Source organism: Apium graveolens, chromosome 5 (genome assembly GCF_009905375.1).
Source record: "Apium graveolens cultivar Ventura chromosome 5, ASM990537v1, whole genome shotgun sequence".
In the NCBI taxonomy this organism is placed as follows: Eukaryota; Viridiplantae; Streptophyta; class Magnoliopsida; order Apiales; family Apiaceae; genus Apium; species Apium graveolens.
Window position 1 is genome coordinate 200,547,587 of NC_133651.1, and position 23,301 is coordinate 200,570,887.

The window sequence follows — 23,301 nt, forward strand, 5'->3', positions numbered from 1 at the left end:
ACAACATAGCGGTGTACTGTAAAAATACCAGAGTCCAATTTTAGCATGCTAGTCACTCTTGTAAAATTACTGTATCAAATATTCCTACCCTTACGGGAATCACAAAACCAAATTAGATACGTAACGGATATGTAAAGACAGCTGATTAGGCTATCAATACCAGACGGCTCCAACTGCCATCTCATTTATGGATCCAACTGCCATCTCATTTATCTGTTCCGGAACTCAGAGACTAGCTAGGTCTCTGGCCTGCTGGACTAATCGGTTATATAGTGCGCGCAACCGAATTAGCCTCTTACGCCACCTCAATAGGCCTACTCTCGCCCCAACGTATCCCATATCTGATCGTTTTAATCCAGTTTTCAAAATCACTTTTACCTATCTCTTTTTGAAAACCGATTCTGTCACAACACACTATTCAAATTCTCTTTTCATTTAAATCATGTTTAGAGATAGGTATTTTCAGAAGTTACTTTTCCCCAAAACATAATTTTAACAATATTTTCAAATACGGGGGATACGTAACTTAAAACATTTCTGTTCCATTTCGAAAGTAAAACATTTAGTTATTCACATATACTGAACCATAAAAGAATGGTCAGGGTACTTGCCTTGCAATGCTTTACAAAACCCTAAGTAGCATTCACGTTGACTTTAATCCTGAGAAAACTCGATCAGAATCTACAAATACAGAATACCCTAATCAGTTACACCGACATGCTTGTTATCCTCAAATTCTAACAACTCAATCCGATAGACCGACTCGTATCAATATTATACACATAAACCCGTAATCACATATCCCGAACATAAATAGAGATAACACGTAGAATACAATTATGTCATTTACAATATATTTTTAGAAAAATTTTGGCAGCACCTTATTTGTTTATAAAACTACCCGTCGATTACGATCGACGTCAATAATCAAAACAATCCACAATATTACCCACCATTTATACAACGTACATCCCAACACCAATCAAAGTTAATTATTTAAGTCCGAAAAATATTTTACATAATCATTTTATTTATTTATAAAATTTAGGACTCAGAACATCGTCATCACTGTCCACCGTCCGCTCGTAATGAGTCATCGCAGTACGGCGGCAAAATTTATTGGTGCCCAAAAATATTCGGGTATCCAAATAAATTCTACCGATTATTTGAAATTTTTTCCTGCACGAATTATTAATAATATCACGGATATTAATCAAACAATTCCTGCATGAAAAGGGATTAAAATTAATTAGTAAACACAACCAACCGCGCGTGTAAACCACGCGCCACCAGAACCACCAGAAAGGAACAGAGCAACACAACAGGAAACAAAGTAACCACTACACACAACTCAAACATATGCATACAACTTTGTATGTATATATATAAGCATCCACAGAGATGAAACAAGGAAACTCGCCGGAATAACAGGCTGGAAACTCACCGGAAAGCGGTGGAAAATGGAAGAACAGGGGCGGCGAAAGAATAGGAGGGAGGAGAGAAGAGAGACTGTGAGTGGAAAAGAGAGGAAGAGAAACGAAGATGAGAGATAACGAGAGAGACAATTGTGATATGGTGGACTGAAGCCGGGGAGAAACAGGGGGTGGGGGGTGTCTTATTCTTTTTCTTTCCTCTCCTTTACTCCAATTGCAACACGTAGTACTAATTTACTAAAATGCTGACACGTAGAATTTGGGATAAATATGAAGGTTTGATAGTTTGTTTTGCCCCGAAACTCGAAATTAAACGAAATCAGGTGCGAATAAAACAACCTCCGAAAATTACGAAAATAGCTTTAAAATATTATAAATATCCCGAAGTAAATAAAAATGTAACTTTCGAAATTTTAAACTAATTTTTAAAACACAATTTATACCCGCTTTTAACAAATAAATGAATCAACACGCGGCTAAAATAAATCCCAAAAATTCCCGAAATAATTTTAAAATTCTCAGAATAATACGAACTTCAAAAAATATAATTTTCATAATTTTTAAAGATTTCCAAAATTAAATATGGATTTTAGCATAAAAACACACTCAGAAAATCATTTAAAAATAAATAATTGATGAAATGTTGATTTCTCAATTTTAGAAAAGTCGCAAAAATGATTATTGAAATTATAAAATTAGAAATTCAATTTTAAAGACAACCCAAATATTTATGGAATTAAAACTACAATAAAATCATTTTTACAAGCGAAATAAAATCATATAACTCACCAATAAATCACAGAATTCCAATCCAACCTACCAACATATCATAAATAATTAAATAACAATCAGTAACCGCTCCCAAAATAAATAGACACATTTTATTTATTTACTTAAACCTTTATTACACTTCCAATTATTAGAAATAAAATAAAAGTACACAGTCCTAATATAGGTTATGAGGGGAGAGAAAGTCAAATGCACTTATAGATTTCAGTGTATCGAATTTATGTGTTTTATATTTCTTAATTAAATTAAATGAAAGGGTGAGATTTAAAGTTGAAGAGAGGAATGGATGGTTAAGATCTAGTTTCTAGTTATTATTTTTAAGGAATATTTTTATTTCATCATGAGCCTATATATATATATATATATATATATATATATATATATATAACAAAACAACCTATATTTGAAAATAACTTATATTTAAAAATAACAAAACAAACTTAAAAAAGATACTATAATAATAAAGTCTACAATAAATTATAAATTTTATAACTTGAGATTTTATATTTTATTTTTGATCAATAATTTACATTTGAAATGTTATACAAACTAGACCTTATCAAGCCACGTAACACGTTTATAGTTAATAATTTAGAGTTATTTCTACCAAACTTAATTAATAATATAATTTAGTAACAAATTTTGAATTAAACTCTAATTTTCATGTATTCAATATAAGTTTAAAATCCATAGACATATAATAAACATAAAAAGAAATTAATATTTAAATATCAACATTCCAAATACATCTCAAACTATAACAAACTATAGTTACATACAAATCAAAAATAATAATCTAAATATATATTAAACAAGTTGTTAACACCATTATTAAAATATTTAAAATTCCTAATTGTATATGTGAAATATTGTAAATTTATGTTTAGTAAATTTAAATTCATTGGTATTTAATAATTTAGAAATATAAGTTTTTATTTTTTATGTAAGTAGTTATCTACATTATTTTTTTAAGAGTTTCATTATATAACTAAAATAATTTTCGAGTATATGTATCTCTTAATAATTTAAGAATAATTTTGTTTGTAGAGTAATATTTTTGAAAACAAAAACAATTTCCTAGTTAATAATTTAACAATAACTTCTTTATTACATTAATATTTTTAAAAACTGCTCTAACGAAAACATGTTTGAAAGTAATCTATATTAAGATTAGATCATACTTTTCTAAAATAAACTTTCCCTACATTTCATTAAAGAATAAATGTTATGTTATAAGTATGTAGATTTTTTAATTTTTTGAAGTTGGTTTTCTAAATGTTTATATATAGATTTTTGAATACATTAAAATAATTGTTTAAATCAAAGAAAGAAGTAGTTGGGTTATTTATGAATATTGTATTGTATGTTAGATTAAAGTTCTAATTTTATAATAATGATAATGTAACAAAGATGTGGGTTTATAAAGTAAGTAGGTTTTTAGGTTAAAATTGGTTTTATTTAGAAGTACGTATTTAGGATAAAATTGATTTTATTTAGAAAGTATGTTATGACCTTTTAAATGTCAGTCAAAACGTTTATAAGTGTATATGTAGGTTATAATATCTTAATAAGAATGTTTATTACAACTTTATAAATATTATTGTTCTAAAATAAGAGTGCCTAAATGATGATAGTTAAATTTTCTCAACTCTCACTCACCCAGCAAACACTTCACCCATAAAACAGAAGCACTACTTGTTCCAAAGGTCATCATCTAATCTTACTTGTTAATACAGGCCATTCATATATATATCACAATTAGGATCCAACTTAATGTATGATGATGCAAATATGTGTACATATATTCTAATTTATATCAGAATAAGAACCACAAACGGAAATAAAATCAGAGACTTGAATGTATATATAAATGTACTAGTAGGCAAAAAAGAAACACTGCAAAAATCTCTCTAAAAATAAGGAAAAATCATCAAATAAAACAAAAGAAAAAAAACAGCGGTCCACATATATATTCTAAAAAGAGGTGGGGTTTTTTCAATCCTTCGTAAGAAACATAAAAATAAATTATGAAATGTAACCTAGCTAGTTCACCACGATCAGGATGGGAGCCACTAGGAATTATTAGGATAATGCTCCTCATGTTGCCTATGTGAAGCTAGTTGATCAATGCTGTAAGGTCTGTTCATGACATCTGCACCACCACTGATAGCACTACCACCAATGCCACCACCATCAAAGTTTTCACTACTGCGGATGCTAGTACTGCCAATGGCACTGGTATAATTATATGCATTGTCCCTTATCATTGAAGTACCACCAATATCCTCAACAGCGTCACCTTTGAAACTGCTATCAAAGCCACTACCAAAGTTACCACCACCACCACCAATGTTACTAGTACAAAAGTTACCACCAATAGCGCCACTAGCACTACGAATTCCACTTATAAAGTTCCCGCCACCAAGGCCATAACTAAAACAACCACTGCAGCTACTAATTCTATCAGTACTGATGCTACCACTAGCACCACCAGTGCAACAACTGAAACTACGAGCCATGCGACCACCACTGTCACTACTAAGTTTATCAAATATACCACCAATGCCATCATTAAAGCTACCATCCAAGCCACGACTAAACCTACCAAAATTGCTACCACCTCTAATTCCATTATTAAAGTTACCACCAGTGGCACCACTTAAGTTAGCAGGAATTCCACCACCAACACCAACAACTCTACCACCAAATCCCCTACTAAGATTACCGACACCAATTCCACCAATTGTACTACTATTATCACCACCGCCAATGCCATTAATTCGGCTACTAAGGTCACTGCTACCGGTGCCACCAATTCCACCACTAAAGGTGCTAGCCATGCTACCACCAATGCCACTACTAAGCCTACCCAATTTACCACCAATGCAACCACCATTGATGCCATTATTATCGTTGCCACCAACTACTCTTAAATTAGTACGAACTCCGCCACCAACAATGCCACCACTAATTCCATTACTAAGATTACTAGTGCCACCCATTGGACTAGTAAAATTACCACCACCAATTCTACCACCAACAATAGTACTACTTGATTGAAAAAAAGCATAACTACTTTTCAAATAGTTTCCCATGTCTTCACGTGGTGCAATCACAGGGCGGACATGATTGTGAGTACCTTCATAAGTGGTGATGACAGTGGAAGGATCGTCTGCTGACCTTTCCACCCTCTTCTTCACACGACATCCATCACTAGTGCAACGATAGTAGTTCCTGTTTATTCGAAAACAAACATTATTTGCATGACCGACACAAAATCTAGACTCTAAATCTTTATAAATGATAAATTAAATTAAGCAGTCAAACCTTGGGAAAGGGCTGTGTTTCACAGCTTTTTGGCCGTATTTCCTCCATCTAAATCCATCGTCCATGTTATCGATATCAGTCCTAGTTAGGAAAACATATTTATGCTCTTTTTTCTTTCTGGTGCTCATATTCTTGGCCTTAAGCCTGCATATCAACATACCCCAAAGACAACGACATTCATTGAACATAAATTCAGTAAATTAATAGACATGCACACTATGTAAGATTCTGAGCAACATGTCTGTAAATCAAATCGAGCTTTAAATTTGTAAATACCCGAAAAAGAAAAACATAAACAAAAAATTATGTACAGTTAAATAAACTTACAGTTTCTTATTCTTGTCCTGGACCTTCTCCTCTTCAAGGCCATGAGAAATCTGTTTACTGGTCTGATCCCCTGTCACTGTTTCATTCGAAGAAGAAGAATTCATGGAGGAACTATCAGGAGTTGCATGGGTATTAATAATCTGCGATGTGACTCCCAGCGCTGGAGCTGGTACAAAAGGTTCTGGTTGAGGTTGAAGTGCACCAGGAAGCTGCACAACCGACGATGGAGCTCCAAAATCGAAAATCGATGTATTTGTAGGAAAATAAAAATCTCGATTTCTTAACATTTCTGCTAAACCAAAACTTTCAGTATTAAATGGTATGTCAAATATATCTGATGATGAAGCTTGATGAGTAGGTGGATTGATGATTTGTTGCCCGGGAAATGGTGGTAATGATGATTGATTGGTGTTAACATTGGTGTTGTAGAATATCTGTTGGTGCTTGTTCTCCATTAGATATCTGTTCAAATCAAAAGCTTATTAGATTCTTATTCTACCATCAAACTCTTCATTTCAACAACATTGTAGTGCAAAAAAGTTTACAAATAAAATACTTCAAAATTAAAAGTACATGCCACAAATTCATCTTTTTTATATGTTAATTGCAGAAGATTACCGGCAAATATAGGTGACTAAGTGTACCTAAACATGTGAATATGGGGTCATAAATTCATAGTCATGCTTAATGGAAACAGAGGACCAGAGTCAAGTGGGAAGTATGGCAAAAACCTTATAATAAGTGAGGAAAAAAACCTTAAAAAGAACGGGTAAAAATTGTAAAAAATGGGAATTAAAGGTTAGGCAAGAATTTTGAAATTTTGGACATTTGCACAAAAATTAAGGATTTTTTATCACAGATCTTGAATTCGAACAGAACTTATCATATATAAAATTTATGAAAAATATAAAAAAATTATGTAACAATGATATAGGATGATTTTCACAATGATGTAAAGAGGGCAAAAGAAATAAATCTATATTCACAGTGATGTATTCAACTAGTCAAGCTAGTCAAGTAATGGACAGTTCTTTTGCACACGTCATAATCTCTCATACACATATATATATATATATGAAGTTGGTAAAACAAGGGATAGCATGCATACCAGAGGCCTCAGATGAATTCAGCTTCAGGGAGAGAATTCAACAGAAATCTATTTCAACAATGAAGTATACTAATATAAAATAAGAACAATGAAAATATGAAGTTTATAGAGTCAAATGGAAAAGCATAGTCCAGAGGAAGACAACTGGACAAAATGTCTTTTATGTGAAAAAGAGTTGACATTGTATGCCAATATCAACTACAGTTAAATTTTACAAATTAAAGTCAATTCTCATGCTAGAATACAAGAATTATAGATACCCCTATTTATTATGTAATGTATTCATCATTTTTATTTATGTTTACCCTCTATACAACCAATGCTACAATAAATTTATAATAAAATATTTTTTATGCTTAGATTAACCCCAAACTACAATTAGATTCTAATAATACTAATTTTAAAGATATAATCAAAGATTTATGATATATCATAATTAATATTTAATACATAAATTAACAATTTATATGATATTACACTCTCTTTTATAGTCTATATAAAAGAATATCGAAGATTATACCCGAAATCAATAGGTGAGATTTTTGGATCTAAAATTGAAAATTATTTGTGTCATTAACAAAATTTTATTCAAGTACAAAAGTTATATTTCAATAATTTAATTTAACATTTTTTTAATAAAGATTATTTTCATAAGTAAAAATTAGTCAATTTCTATTTTTTGTGGTCCAAGTAGATGAAAATATTTGTTAATCCATAAATAAAAATCCGTATGAGTTCTACCATTAGATATAATAAATTGAGCATCTAAAGCATCACCATAAAATTCTAAAATTTGTCCACACTACAATGAATCTCGCCATTTACGAAGATTTTTTTGAACTGAAATCGACGTAATTAAGCCATTTACGACGAAAAAAAATCGTCGTTCTTGATAGAGTAGTAAGTTCATTTTTTTGTCACAAGATAAAATTACGTTACAAGATAAAAAAAAATTGGTCACAAGATAAAAACTAATTTCAACAAAAATTAATTAATTTGAGAACAATATCATAAATAATTAATTTCTTAGTTGGTTGGTTGTTGGTTGTTGGTTGATATAATAAATAATTACCATTATATTCTAAAATAGATAAATGAGACATCTACATGTAATATTAAATAAATAGTCTTTATTGACTAGTGTCAACAATTTAATTTCATCTTCATATTATATATTTACTAAAGTAACGTCTAAGATTCAATTCTCATTCTTAACATATAGTATAATTAAATATTTACACTATTTATTTTCAAGATTAGAGTAGAATATCATGGTCCCGAAAAATATAAAGTATGTAAATAAGTATATATATATATATATATATATATATTGAAATTCTATGCTTAAGGGAGTCATTCCAAACTAAAAAGAATTTTTAAAAGTTATCAAATATTTATCAAATACCATATTTACGAAACATGATCTGAATGAGCATATGATCTCTTATATATATAATACTGCAACATCAAGGTTTTGGAGAAATATTTTATTAATAATTACTATTTTACCCATGTATTCTACTAAATATTGAAAATTGTTCGAACCCATGTCAACTATTTGTAAATTTATCATAGCAACCACTTGAGCTAGAGATGCATTTGTTTAAGTCTTCGTAACATCAAGATTGAAGTAAAGTTTACTTATTTACACAAAGTGTCTTACTCTATATTTACTTTGATATTCGTTTTAATATATCTATAAAATATAATGATTGGAGACTTGATTAAATAACTTATTTCGATATAGTAATTTTATACTCTTGTTATGTTACTGTAGGTGCACTAGAGGCAATACATTATTCTTTTAAATCTTTATGTCAGTTGATCATTCAATAAATGTATTTATTATGACCTTAATTACTGCGATATTTTGTTAGCATAATAAATGTCCTTAGAATCATGATACCCATTGTATAGTTTAAGTACATGACTTGAACTTGAGATTATATAATATATCATATTCTTTAAGGTCACTGGTCGAGTATTATTATAGAGGACAATAATAATACATAGATAGACTAGTGTGTTGTTTGACAAGATAACCACATCTCATTGGTTATAAGTATGAGGATACTAAAGTCAATACATAGGTACATGTGAGAGTACATGGTACTCGATAGACCCACATTGAGATTCTTCATGTTTAATAAAGTCATAAAAAAGACTCGCAGTGATAATGGTGTAACGATCCTTTGACTTGAAATCATTATATTTCTATACGAGGATTAATATACTTTGACTACATTAAAAGTTACTTTTGATCGGGTGATGATAAAAGTGGGCATCGGGTATATCATGAGTCGTATGAGAAATATGAATGATAGATAAAGGATTTAACCCTCCTATAATTAGGAGAAATATTATTGGCCTCTTGATTGAGTGAGATTATAAAAAGCATGACCATGCTCAAATAGTGATTTGTCTTGATAGTCTACTCATGGATCAAGTAAACCCAGATTAAATGTTTAAGAGGATGACTAAATACATGACTCGAGTTTAATCTATAATATGTATAGTTAAAGGGATTATATTACACGAAAAACATTAATCACGAAAGGTTTTATCTAATCACGATTTAATTATTGTTTAATTGGGTAACAATGATGTATTACTAGATACCGCTCATTGTTTATAATTTTATTAGAGAATAAAATTATTGCCTATAAAATAATAGCCTATAGGGTCACACAAATAGAGCACTTAATGCAATAGTTAATTTAAATTATGGATTTAAATTAATTGATGATTATTTGAATTTTATTATAATTAAGTAAAACTTAATTGAGATAATATAAATTCAAATTAAAGGGAATGTTTTTTCCTATAATAATTAAGTATGGCTTAGTTATTAATTAAATAATAGAAATTCATTTTTATTATTTAATCACATACCTACTAGGGTTGAGCTTCGCTGTTATGGGCCTTTTAACCAGTCATTATAAATAGATAATGATAGGTTAAAGAGGCTTGTAACATTTTGGAGAAAACCCTAGCAGCAAAGAGAGGCAGAGGCAATTCGGATCGTCAAGAAGGAGACTAGTACATCCATTCTGTAGTCAAGGTCGTGAGACGTTCTTGGAGGTGCCCGTGTGGATACCATAGAGGTGTTTCTCCGAGAGGTAGACACAAAGCGTGATAGCTAGGATCTCCGTTGAGTTCGTAAAAGTTAAGCTCTTGAAAGGTATGATTCGTTATCTCCATAATCTGCCCACAATTATACATGGATCCTGTTCTTGGGTTTCGAAATTTTTTTGTTTTATTTACGTTTATCCACTGTGTTTTATGCCTCGGAACCCAATAATGGTATCAGAGCTACGTGTATAAGGGGCTGATTTGGTTACGTGTTTATTGTATTTTTACAAGTATGCATGTGTGATGAGTCTGCCATTATAACAGTTATGTTATATGAGTCTGCCATGATAACAGTTATGTTATATGAATGATATGATGAATCTGTTAATGATCTATATGATCATACTAGTATATTTAAGATCTATCATAACTCATATATATGCAATTTCTTATAATATGTATACTGATACATGTTTTTGGTAACTGGGATATGGGTCATGTGTATACTGATACATGCTTCTGGAATAGTATTCTGATACATGTTTTGCTAGTATTCTGATACTTGATTTTGCAAAAATTTCCGCCATCGGGGGGCTCGCTGCGGTTTAGGGTTTCGTTTTAATTTGTGCTTATGACATATGCTTTACTTATTTATTATTCTTGATTGGATCATGAAAAGTAATAAATAGTATGTCATCTTTATATGATCTATCATGTTCTTTAATGGTTACTTGAGCATGGTGCATAGTTATGGCCTTAAGACCTTAGTTGTAATGGTTCACTACACCATAGATTGGCTATGGCAACCAGATTTCTAAAAAATTAACCAAAAATGTTGCAAATGAGATAATACATCACATGTATTGCAAGGACTTTTAAAAACATTGCAAATGAACTATAAAAAGTGGGAGGAGTCAAAAATTAACATTCTACGACAATGAATATTTTAAAGCGTTGCCGTATGTCTAAATTTTGGGCCAAAGTTATTGGCGGGCTTCAAAATTATTTGAGTTAATATTTTACCGGGCTAACCAAAACAACAAAGATAAGAAAACAAAAAACACAACACACCAACAAGACGCTAACACACTCAGAGGAAAAGTCAAGATCTTGAAAAAGATTGAAATTACAAAAAGGTAAAACAAACCCCAAATCCTTTTCTCCCGAATCGATTGTGTATCTTCTTATTTAATCGAGCATATATTTTCTTTTTTGTTCAATTTGATTGGGCCCTATTTGATATGGATTGTGTAAATTCTTCTTCAATCGAGTCATTATATTTTTGTATGTATCATGAGTTTTGAAACATTCATATTATAAATCATTGATGTGTTGATTAGAATCATTAGGATTTCAGAGTAACAATTTTTTTTCAATTTGATATGGATTGTGTAGATTTTTCTTCAATCGATTAGGCATTTCAGAGTAACAATTTGTCAAATACGTGGAGTCTGCAATAGTATGGACTCACAATTCAAGAGTGGCACCGGTAGTTTACATCACAGATGAAGCAGATAGATTGCCTATAGAAGACTCAAGTCGACTTGCTGACATCAAACAACTTCTTCTTCTTGATACTCTATATGTCTTCAATATTAGGGGTACCTGGTTTGTCTGAATAATGTGTGTTGTCTGATAAGAGTAGAAAGTCAAAATAAGGAAGGTTAATAGTATTAGGAGGGTTGACTTTAGTGTGTGCTATTGTAATGGAAAATCCCCTGGAATGGAGAACACTTCCAAGCTGAAGCATTGGAGTGGCATGGAGTTGTAGCGGAAACAATACCAAAACCAAACGGTGAGACCTGCCATACTTTTGCATCTCCATCTTCTCTCTGCTTTGGTACATAGCAGAATTATCTAAGGCTTTGCCAAAATTTCAATATAAAATTTGTATATTTCCATTCCCGCATTACTTGGTAGAACCTTATATTAGTCGTATATGATGCTTTAGAATTATATGTGTATAAAGGAATGGGTAATGTTTAACCTATTCATATCTCCTTGTTGGGTAAGGTTGATGTTGAAAGTATTTTGTATAACTAAAAGACAAACAGTCGGTGCCACAGTTACATAGGCTACACCAACTGATGTATGATGATCGTGATTATGATACAAATGATTCAGACTTATTCAGGGTATCTTGAACTGATTTTCTCTTTTGGTTCAGGTGTATGGAAACACTCCAAAAGTGAGGGAAATGATGATTATGGACTTCTTATCAGTGAGAAATCAAGAAAATATGCTTGTTGCCACTGCAAACAAGTATAGGTTAATAATTTTTTCGATATTTTCAATTGCATTTGATATATTGTCAGTTTCCTCTTTTATTGTCAAACCCATCAATGTGATTCTTACAGTACACATAATTTCATTAGTGTCTTATAGTTCATCTATCATATCAATAAATGGGTATGCAAGCTACTTTCACTTTTAATTGCTCTGTACCCTATAACTTATTACACTCATGTTATGAATCAGTTAATTTGCGTTGTCCTAGCTATTGGTTGGTTCATTATCATCCCACAATGATGTACATTATGTTTGACAGAAGTTGTTTAAAGGGCTTGGTTAAATTTAAAGGTAATTTCTTCTGGGGCACGGTAGAACCTCCCTGTTGGATTCTTCATCTATTGTATTCAGGCCCTAAAGAATCTAAGGATAAAAAAAATATCATCAAAATTCAGCTTAAAGTTCTGTTGTATTGTAATAACTGGTTGAGAAGTATTATGCCCTCAATTCCAAGACTAAAATTGCATAGCCCTCAAGTCTTGTGCTCATATTACTAGGTTAGTTACATTTGAGGAAACCTTCATAACATTGGGTTTGCAGTTCAGCAATTTTTTCTTGTTTCAGATTGTGTCGCTTATCTTCCAATTTCAAGTAACTGGCATTCAAAAGAATTTAGCATATTGTTTATGGCATTTAGTGCTTAGGCTGACATTTCTGGTTATCTTTTTTCATCTTTGTAAAGAATCGAGGATTATAGTTTCATTTTTGCTAATTGCAGAAGTAACTTATCTCCGTCTCACTACAGGAATCTAATGGATGACAAGCTTTCCTACACAGAGAAGCCATTTTTCCTATGTGAATTATACTCATACAGGACTACAGTACCCCACGACACGAACATACCCAGCCACCCAGGACCTTCCATTAGTTTATTCTTCACCTGTGTTTATTCAGGCACCAGGTGAGAAAGGGATTGCAGGTAATTTATTGCAAAGAGGCAAAGAGTTATTCATTTCTTGAAGGCAACTATCAGGAGGCGAACTTCTGAGGTATAAAGCTGAAAATAGTAATTTACATCTATGCTTTGGTTTTATCTGCATGAGGTGTATTTATAGAGTTATATCATGTTCATACTTGCAGGGTTTATTTATGAAGGTGTATTTGAGTTTGTGTTTGTAGGATATGTTCCCCGCTATAAGATTGCTGCTACTAAGTTGAACGAGGAGACAGAGAAGCGTGCCTACCTTCCTGCATATGATATCTCTGGATGAATTGGGCAGGAAAATAGAATAACTTGGTAGATAAATGATATTTGGAAGTGAATAAGCTAAATGTAGATTACTATTAGTTTTGTTTATTACATAATTTGGTGTAGCTATTTGAACTTTTGTATTAGCATTCCTATCTTGAATTCATTTTCTATTCGACTTAAATTATGATGTTTTTTGATGATGTTGTGACAGCCTAAGAGCTGCTTTTGAATTGGTCATGGTACCTTTGAATGACATTGCTTGGTTTTGTGGCATATTAGATGTCTGGATTGCTTATTTATAATAAGATCATACCATTTTTTTAAAATAATTTGTTGCAATTGTATCCAAATATGTTGCCATTAACAACTACATCAGTAATAAAATATTGCAATTGGTTCAAAAATGTTGCAATATTTGTCAAATTTTACCTAAATTTCATTACAATTGGAACAAATAATGTTGCCTTAAGGTGGTGAATTTGCTGACAAAAATAGATATTGCAATGATTTAACTGTGTTGCTGTAAAATAAATTTTGTTGCTAAATATTGTCTATTGCAATGAGGTTGTGTTGTTGCTATACATTGCTTAAAACGTTACTATAGGACCTCTATTGCATCACCACCGGATGCAACGCCAAATTTTTTTATATTTGTTGCCATATTTTCTACTGCAACATAAAAAGTGATTTAGGCAATAAATTTCTGCTGTTGCTATATGTATTCTATGGTGTAGTGGTTTATTCTTTTGGTTTGTAATAAATACGACTTGCATGTCATTTTCTATTTGTAGTTGTTTTATCTCGAATGTAACTCGAGTTCTTTTGTAAGTTCATTAGTATAGTTCTTAATGTAACATCCAAGAAGGACAAGGGAACAAAGAGGCATCCTATGGAGGCGAAAGAGACAATGGAAGCAATAGAGAAGACATATGTAATAGTTATTTTTTACACCATAGATTGACCTTGATCTTTTTATTAGCCTGAAAAGATCACATAGGATTGGGCCATAACTATTGCACATTTACTTTACGCACTTTTCATAAGATGTATAAATAGTATGTGTAGAGTAGAAAATGCATGTTTTAATTAGATTAATGATGCATGTATGTATTAGATACATCACCCATGCCATGCCTTTAAACAAGATAAAATCTGTAACGACTCAAGATTTAAAATTAACAAACGATCATGAGATTCTCGTGTTTATGAAACACGGAATAAAATACGAATTTTCTTTATTTCTGACATGGGGCGATTTTGTCAACAACGGGTTCATAGAACTTGTAAGGCTGTGTATTTTAAGCGAGACCGATGTGACTCCTCCACTACCTGGAAATCAAACCATTGACGACTATTGATTTGAAGTACTTTATTCAAGGAAAAATTGGGAATCTCTTTATGATGGGATCATGATCATTCTAAATTAAAAATCCCTAAGTAAAACTATTAGGTTTTAATCAGATGCTTTCCAATGAATGAACACTCATTGAATCCTAGATCGATAAGGGGAAGGGCTGTTAGTGGCAGGGGATTCCTATCTATCGTGGTGAAATGCGGCGAATATAAATGATTATATTCGGATGTTGTATCATTGGGTCTAACTTACTTAGAAGCATAGAGTTTGGTTAAAAATCTATTAGATAGATAAGATCAATTGTTGTTCACCAAACTATCCAAGAATTATATATGATAAAATTGATAACTGTTGTCTACCTAAATAATCAGGTTTTGAGGACTACCAGTGGTTGACTTAGGACATGACGAAATATGGATCTTGGCTCACTAGAAAGATTTATGGGATATTTTACGAATTAATATTTAGGGCTATTAATTTGATAAAAAATAGTGGGAGATTTATTATGTATATATCATAATCATATGAACATAAAATTTTAACTCAGACAATCTAATGTTTATTTTGTGCTTTTATTATTGTAGATACTGAGTAATGGTAAACAACACAAACACGTTATCCGTATGTTCAGTTCTTGAGAAGGACAAGCTAACAGGAGAAAACAACTTCCTAGACTGGCAGAGGAATTTGAGGATTGTCCTCAGGCATGAGCGCAAACTTCATGTCATTGATATTCCTCCTCCAGACCCCCTTCCTGAGGGTGCTACTGCTGATGAACGAGCAGCACGCACAAGGGATGAGAATGATGCAAATGATGTTGCATGTCTTATGTTGGCAACTATGAGTGGAGCTTCAAAGACAACATATGCATATGGATGCATATACTATCAATGAGCACTTGCAAAGCATGTTTGTAAGCCAAACTCGTCAAGAAAGGTTCAACACGAGCAAGTCACTTTTTAATTACAAACAAAGGGCAAGTGAACCAGTTGGCCCACATGTTCTGAAGATGATTGGTTACATTGAGGACCTTGAAACTTTGGGTTTCCCGATTGGTCCGGAAACTGGTTTGACCAAATCATGAATTCTTTGAACAACAAATTCACTCAGTTTGTTGTGAACTATAATATGAATAAATTTGACAAAACACCTACTAAATTGTTGCATATGTTGAGAACATATGACACCAATATGAAGACAGCTGAACCTGCTCCCATACTGATGGTGGGAAATAAAGGTAAGGCCAAAGGGAAAGGCAAGTGGAAGGGTAAAAAGAAGATTGGATATGATTTTACACCCAAGCCAAAGTCAGGTCACAAACAGGCTTTAAAGCCTAAAGGTGGTGTGACCAAGGGTGAATGTCACTACTCTAAGAAAGGTGGTCACTGGAAGAGAAACTGTATAATTTACTTGGAGGATTTGAAGAAAATGAAAGCAGTTCAGATTTCTGAATCAGGTATTTATGTTATAGAAGTAAATTTGTCTATTTCCAAATCCTGGGTATTTGATACTGGATGTTCTTCTCATATTTATATAAATGTGCAGGGCTTGTAGAGAAGTAGGACGTTGGCTAAGGGAGAAGTGGACCTAAGAGTAGGCAATGGAGCAAAAGTTGCTGCTTTAAGTGTAGGGACTTATTATTTATCTTTTCGCTCTGGGCTTGTTTTAGAACTAGAAGATTGTTTTTACGTGCCTGCGATTCGCTGAAACATTATTTCTGTTTCTTGTTTGGACAAGAAAGGTTTTTCGTTTACAATAAATAAAAATGGTTGCTCTTTTGCTTTGAATGATTTAACCTATGGTATTGCGCGTTTATTTAATGGTTTATATGTTCTTGATTTAGATAATCATGTTTGTAATATAGAAAACAAATGACTTAAAATGAATGACTCAAATCAAACATACCTCTGGCATTGTCATCTAGGCCACATAAATGAGAAATGCTTATCCAAATTACATAAGGATGGATACTTGGATAAGTTTGATTTTGAATCATACCAAGAATGCGAATCTTGTTTGCTTGGTAAGATGACTAAATCCCCTTTCACTGGTAAGGGTCAAAGGGCCACTAAACGTCTGGAGCTAATATATAGTGATGTATGTGGCCCAATGCATGTGATTGCTAGAGGAGGCTACTACTACTTTATAACATTTACTGATGATTTTAGTAGATATGGATATATATATCTTATGAAGAACAAATCCAATTCTTTTGAAAAATTTAAAGAATACAAGGTTGAAGTAGAGAAGCAAATTGGCGAATACGCCATAAACGGCCTTCTACCACATAATTACATGATGTTGTCGTAGATAATGTTGCAGTAGCTATATGATAATGTACCATACCGCAACATGTTTTAATTATGTTAGCATAGGTCTCGTAAAGTGTTGCCAATACATATATTAATAAAAATATTAATTTTTTTATTAAAAAATAAATAATTAAATGCTGATGTGGAAGAGCTGGGTCCCCACACTGCTGACGTGGCAGGTGGACCCTGCTGACGTGGCAGGTGAGTCACCCCATGTGGGTCCCACCTTACTGACATGGCAGGTGGACCCCTGATGACGTGACAGGTGGGTCCCCCATCTGGGCCCCACTTTGTTGACGTGGCAGGTGGGTCCCCCATGTGGGCCCCACCCTGCCAGCTGACGTGGTAAGGGCCCTGCTAACGTGGCAGGGGGTCCCAATGTGGGCCCCACTCTGCTGACGTGGCAGTGGGACCCTGCTGTCGTGGCAGGGGGGTCCCCCATGTGGGCCCCACTCTGCTGACGTGGCAGTGGTCCCTTGCTGATGTGGCAGTAATAAAGTATTAATTAAAAAATTTCAGAAATTTTGCACTACCCAGACCTCCTACAGAACAAAGTTGAGTGCAAACCACTACACCAAGGAAGACAGTGTGTTTTATTCCACATTATTTAAATAAAACCTTATAGAAATAATTCATTTCTAGTTAAAGTAAAGGCTCTTTTAACTCCTTTAATTTTTTTATAATAAAATTTCGATTATCCATCCATAGAGATGTTAAAAACAATCGATTTTAGGTGTGTACCATCATTATTATAATTTTTTTATATTTATTTTGCAAGATTTTATATCAGTCAAAGTAGTCAAAGACCAAGCCTTGTTTGCGCTACTGTCCCGAATGAAGTATCGATTATTTTAAATTAAAATTTCGAAGATCCGTCCGTACGGATGTTAAAAACAATCGATTTTAGGGGTGTACCATCATTATTATGTTTTTTAATATTTATTTTGCGAGATTTTATATCAGTCAAAACAGTCATAATAGACCAAGGTATGTTTGAGTTGTTGTTCCAAATAAAGTATCAATGCTTTTAAAATAAAATTTCGACGATCCGTCCATACGGATGTTAAAATAAATTTATTTTAGGGGTGTAACATCATTATTAGGTTTTTTTATATTTATTTTATGAGATTTTATATCAGTCAAAGCGTTCAGAATACATTATGCCCTGTAAGCTCTATTGTCCCGAAAGAAGTATCGATTATTTTAAATTAAAATTTCGACGATCTGTCCGTACCGATGTTAGAAACTATCATTTTAGAGGTGTAACAACATTATTAGGATTTTATTTATTTATTTTGTTGGATTATATAGCAGTCAAAGCAGTCAAAATACACTATGTCATGTAAGCGCTATTGTCCCGAATGAAGTATCGATTATTTTAAATTAAAATTTCGATGATCCGTCCGTAGGGATATTAGAAACTATAGATTTTAGGGGTGTACCATCATTATTAAGATTTTATTTATTTATTTTGTGGGATAATATAGCAGTCAAAGCCGTCAGAATACACTATGCCCTGTATGCGCTATTGTCCTGAACGAAGTACCAATTCTTTTAAATTAAATTTTCGACAATCCGTCCATATGGCTGTTAGGAACTATCGATTTTAGGGGTGTACCATCATTAATTATTAGGATTTTATTTATTTATTTTGTCATATAATATAGCCGTCAAAGTAGTCAGAATAGATTATGCCCTGTATGCGCTACTATCCCGAATGAACTATCGATTCTTTTAAATTAAAATTTCGACAATCCGTCCGTACAGATGTTAGGGACTATCGATTTTAAGGGTGTACCATCATTTTTAGGATTTTATTAATTTATTTTGTGAGATAATATAGCGGTCAAAGCAGTGAGAATAAACTAATCCCCGTATGTACTATTGTTCCGAATGAATTATCGATTCTTATAAAATAAAATTTCGACAATCCATCTGTACAGATTTTAGAAACTCTCGATTTTAGGGGTGTACCATTATTCTCTAAATATTTATAATTTATACATAATTTATTTCCTAAATATTTTAATTATATATTAGATTTTTTTATAGATATTGAAAAAATGGGGAAAAATAATACAAATATGATTTTTGATTTTTATAATTATCTAGACAATTGTTTGAGTGTATAGTAATATTTGTGGAATTTTTAAAATTTTCATGGTATTTTATATTAATTTTTAATTAGTCTTTAATTAAGTAAATAAAATATAGAAAATCAGCTACTTGATCGCCATGTGGCAGAAAAGTATTGACTGGTGAATACATCACACGGATCACCACCTTCAGTTTTAATCCGTACCATCGAATCAGTTTAAAGAAAAACAATTTGGGTAAATCCTCACCATTGGTTCATATAAACTCAAAAATCTACATACACGTTTACAATCCAAGAAGTATTGATTCTCAAGCCCTCTCCACTTTCTCCTCTCTCGATCTCCTACATGTCCTCTCTCTCTCACTTTCTCTCAAACAAGTATTGATTATATGTTTTGATTATTGTTATTATCGTGTTGATGGTCAGTTTTTGAGTTAGGGCTTTAGTTGAGATAGGGGTGCGTAGTTGTGGTAGAATTGAGGGTCCTTGTGAGATTTGGAATTTTAATTCAAAGGATGGTGTTGTTAATTTTGACAGATGTTTTGGGGTTGATTCCTTGGTTGGATTTTGTTGGAGGGGTGGTGCTTTGCATTGTTTGAGAAGTATTTTCTGATGGCTGATTTGGCTTGGGGTTTTGTGGGTCTGGGAAAATATGTTTTTGGTTGGATATGCTTGGTTTTGTCTAGAGGTGTGGTTTGCGTTATGGGTGGTGGTTTAAGGAGGCTGGGATTAATTTTGGTTTGTTGAAAAGGTGTTGTGTCTTCTGATTTTGAAGTTTTGTTGGGTTTTCTAAAATTTTGAAAGGCAAATCTGGGTTTTTCCTGTCTCCGTTGGGTCTGTTGGAGTGGCTGAGTTTTGGGATTTATGGAAGAGTTTCTTAGTTTTGGAATTTTGAGGGGTGTGTTTGTTTCTATGCGAGGTAGTTTAGGAGTTTTATGTTAGAAGGTTAAGGAGCTGTTCCTTCGGGTGTGTTTGGTTTTTTTGAGAGATTGTATTATTTTCACGGTTTTTCTCGAGATGGTTTATGTGTTGGGGGGTCGAATTTACAGGGGAGCTCTGTTGTGTCTGGAGGGGTTTTAAGTCGATGTTTTTGGTGGCTGAGGTGGATTGTGTGAGGATTTATTCGAGTGGAATCAAGGTGGGGCGACTGAAGTTGCAGATGCGATTTCTTTTTTCTTCGAGTGTAGCTCCTATGAAGTTTGAGTAAGTTTCTGGTAGTTTGGTGCAGTTCTGGAGATAGGGTCTGGTATTTCGTGACACCTAGTACTAGTTACTGTTTTGGGGGTTTTATTATCTGGTGCTGATTTGATGTGTTGCAGCAGATGCATTAGGAGAAGGAGCAGCCATAAGGCAGAAGAACATGGAGGCTGTAGAAGGGAGGAATCGACGTGCGCTTGGTGATATGGGAAATCTTTTTACTGGCCATGGAATCGAGGGAAAGCAGCACAAAATCCCTCAAGTCTCCCGCCCTGTCACAAGGTATAAGAGGAACACAAACATACATGTGCATTTTAATATTGCAATGAACTTTTTGAATGATTTATATTGATTGTGGTTATATTTTTGTTTTAGGGGGTTTTGTGCCCAATTAGTTGATAATGCACAAGCAGGAGTTGTTGAAAACAACAAGGTAGGTACTTACTAGTTAGTACAACTTTCTTGTTAATTTATTTATAAGTCGAATCTTGTGTTCACAATTCTTGTTTAACTTACAGAAACAAAGGGTTATTGGTCATCAAAAGGCCTAAAGATATAATTATAATTATTCCAGACACCGAAGAGGTAGATAGAGAGAACAAACATTTGAACAGGTAGAATGCCACTGAAGGGTCTGTAAAGAAGAAGGGCCAGACTTTTACATTAACTCTCACAGCAAGGAGCAAGGTGCGTATATTTATCTGACTAATTTCTCTCTTTCTTGATCATCGAGCGTTCTTTTTTCTTGCTTGTGGTTTCTAATTGAATCCCAATATTTGTAGGCTGCTGCTTTTGGATTAACTAGAAAACCCAAGGAACACAGATGAACACAGAAGCCTACAAATGAAAAAGATTGAGCAGTACTTATCGAAGAAAACAATAAACAACCCTTCAACCCCTCCGAAGATAAGGATTGTTCAGATGTTGGAACTGAAGAGAATCATGTTCAGGATAATGACTCATTCATAAACTCGTCCAATCCAGAGATGATGCCGCATGCTGAATTAACAGTTGGTTGTTAAGAAATATACTTTCTCTAATTTAAAAGTTGTACGTTGTAGGTGTTTCAAATTTCAAGCTCAGGTTCTTTGTGCATAATTTTATTTATATAATTGTTGTCAAAGCTATGTAATCATATCTGCACAGTTCTTGTGAAAATGGTGCACATTTTCTGTACTATATATTTGTTGTAATTGTGTGAATGAATATATTATTTGGTAAAGCAAAGTTCTATCATACACTGAAGAATCCATCTGTGAAATCATGTTACTCATTTTGTAGCATTGACTGAGATATCTATATATAATTATATCTTTTGCCTTTCTAACACCCACTCACATGATGATGTGGCTATGTGGGTCCCAAATGCTGATGTGTCAGTCCACATGGTCATGCGGTCCCCCGTCAGCGGGATCCACCTCTCCACATGTCAATCAACGTGTCCAGCTACGTGGCCATCCACATGACAATCCACATGTCATGTGGGCCCATTTTTTTGCAAAATCACAGTTTTTGGCAACATAATTTTTGGTGTTGCCCTAAATAAGAAAATTTTGCCTTTGAACCCTAAGGCAACATCGAAAATACTAACATCAGAAAAGTGTTTCTGTTAATTTTTTTAATCTTTTGCAATATTTATTAGGCCTCTGGCAACTTATTTGGAATGTTGCAGAAAGCCATTATTGGCGTAGTGGGAGATGCAAGTATTTAGATCTTACAGTCCAATCGTGGGGGGTGAATACTTAAGCACTGAATTTAGAGAGTATTTGAAAGAGTGTGGTATTGTATCACAACTCACTCCGCCAGGAATACCTCGATGGAATGGAGTTTCAGATAGGAGAAATCGCACCTTGTTAGACATGGTGCGATCGATGATGAGTCATGCAGATCTTCTAATAAGTTTCTGGGGTTACGCTCTAGAAACAGCGGCTTTCACACTTAACCGTGTTCCTACTAAGAAGGTTCAAAAGACTCCATATGAGATATGGAAGGAGAAACGGTCAGGCATGACCTTTATGAAAGTTTGGGGATGTAAGGCGTTTGTGAAACGTCAAGAATCTGACAAGCTTGGACCTAAATCCGAAGAGTGCATTTTTGTGGGATACCCTAATGAAACAAAAGCGTATTATTTTTATAGTCCTTCTGAGAAGAAAGTGTTTATTGCTCGAGATGTTGTCTTCATAGAAAGAGATTTTGTTTCCATAAGAAACAGTGGGAGAACTATAGATCTCGATGAAGATCGAGAACCATAAAATAACATTGAACCTGAAGTGGAACAAGAGAAAAATAATGATAATGCTCAACAAACACAGGTTGTTCGTAGATCTCGTAGAATTCGCCATGAGCCAGAGAGATATGGATTTCTCTTGACTCAGTGTGGATTTGATGCTCATAGATGAAGATGAGCCTCTTACATACCAAGATGCTATGAACAATCCAGACTGTAAGACATAGCTTGAAGCCATGAAATTCGAGATAGATTCCATGTACGAAAGATATGGATTTCTCTTGACTCAGTGTGGATTTGATGCTCATAGATAAAGATGAGCCTCTTACATACCAAGATGCTATGAATAGTCCAGACTCTAAGACATGGCTTGAAGCCATGAAATCCGAGATAGATTCCATGTACGAAAACCAAGTATGGACTTTGGTTGATCCACCTGAAGGGGTAAAACCCATAGGGTGCAAAAACCAAGTATGGACTTTGGTTGATCCACCTGAAGGGGTAAAACCCATAGGGTGCAAATGGGTTTTTAAGAAGAAAAAAGGCGTGGATGGAAATGTTCAGACCTATAAAGCT

The 23,301-nt window shown here is 33.3% G+C and overlaps 1 protein-coding gene and 1 long non-coding RNA gene across 2 annotated transcripts; one reads left to right on the forward strand and one right to left on the reverse strand.

Moving 5' to 3' along the window:
- Window positions 1-4,294: 4,294 nt before the first annotated feature.
- Window positions 4,295-6,331, reverse strand: LOC141660572 (uncharacterized). The gene is made up of 3 exons (XM_074467564.1): window positions 5,877-6,331; window positions 5,550-5,693; window positions 4,295-5,456 (listed from the first exon to the last, which is right to left on the reverse strand). The coding sequence occupies exons 1-3, from the start codon at window positions 6,329-6,331 to the stop codon at window positions 4,295-4,297; spliced, it is 1,761 nt and encodes a 586-aa protein (XP_074323665.1).
- Window positions 6,332-19,587: 13,256 nt separating this feature from the next.
- Window positions 19,588-21,691, forward strand: LOC141724698 (uncharacterized). Its single transcript, XR_012576857.1, has 4 exons — window positions 19,588-20,780; window positions 20,874-20,931; window positions 21,017-21,185; window positions 21,281-21,691. It is a non-coding gene; the product is annotated as an uncharacterized LOC141724698 (long non-coding RNA).
- Window positions 21,692-23,301: the final 1,610 nt, after the last annotated feature.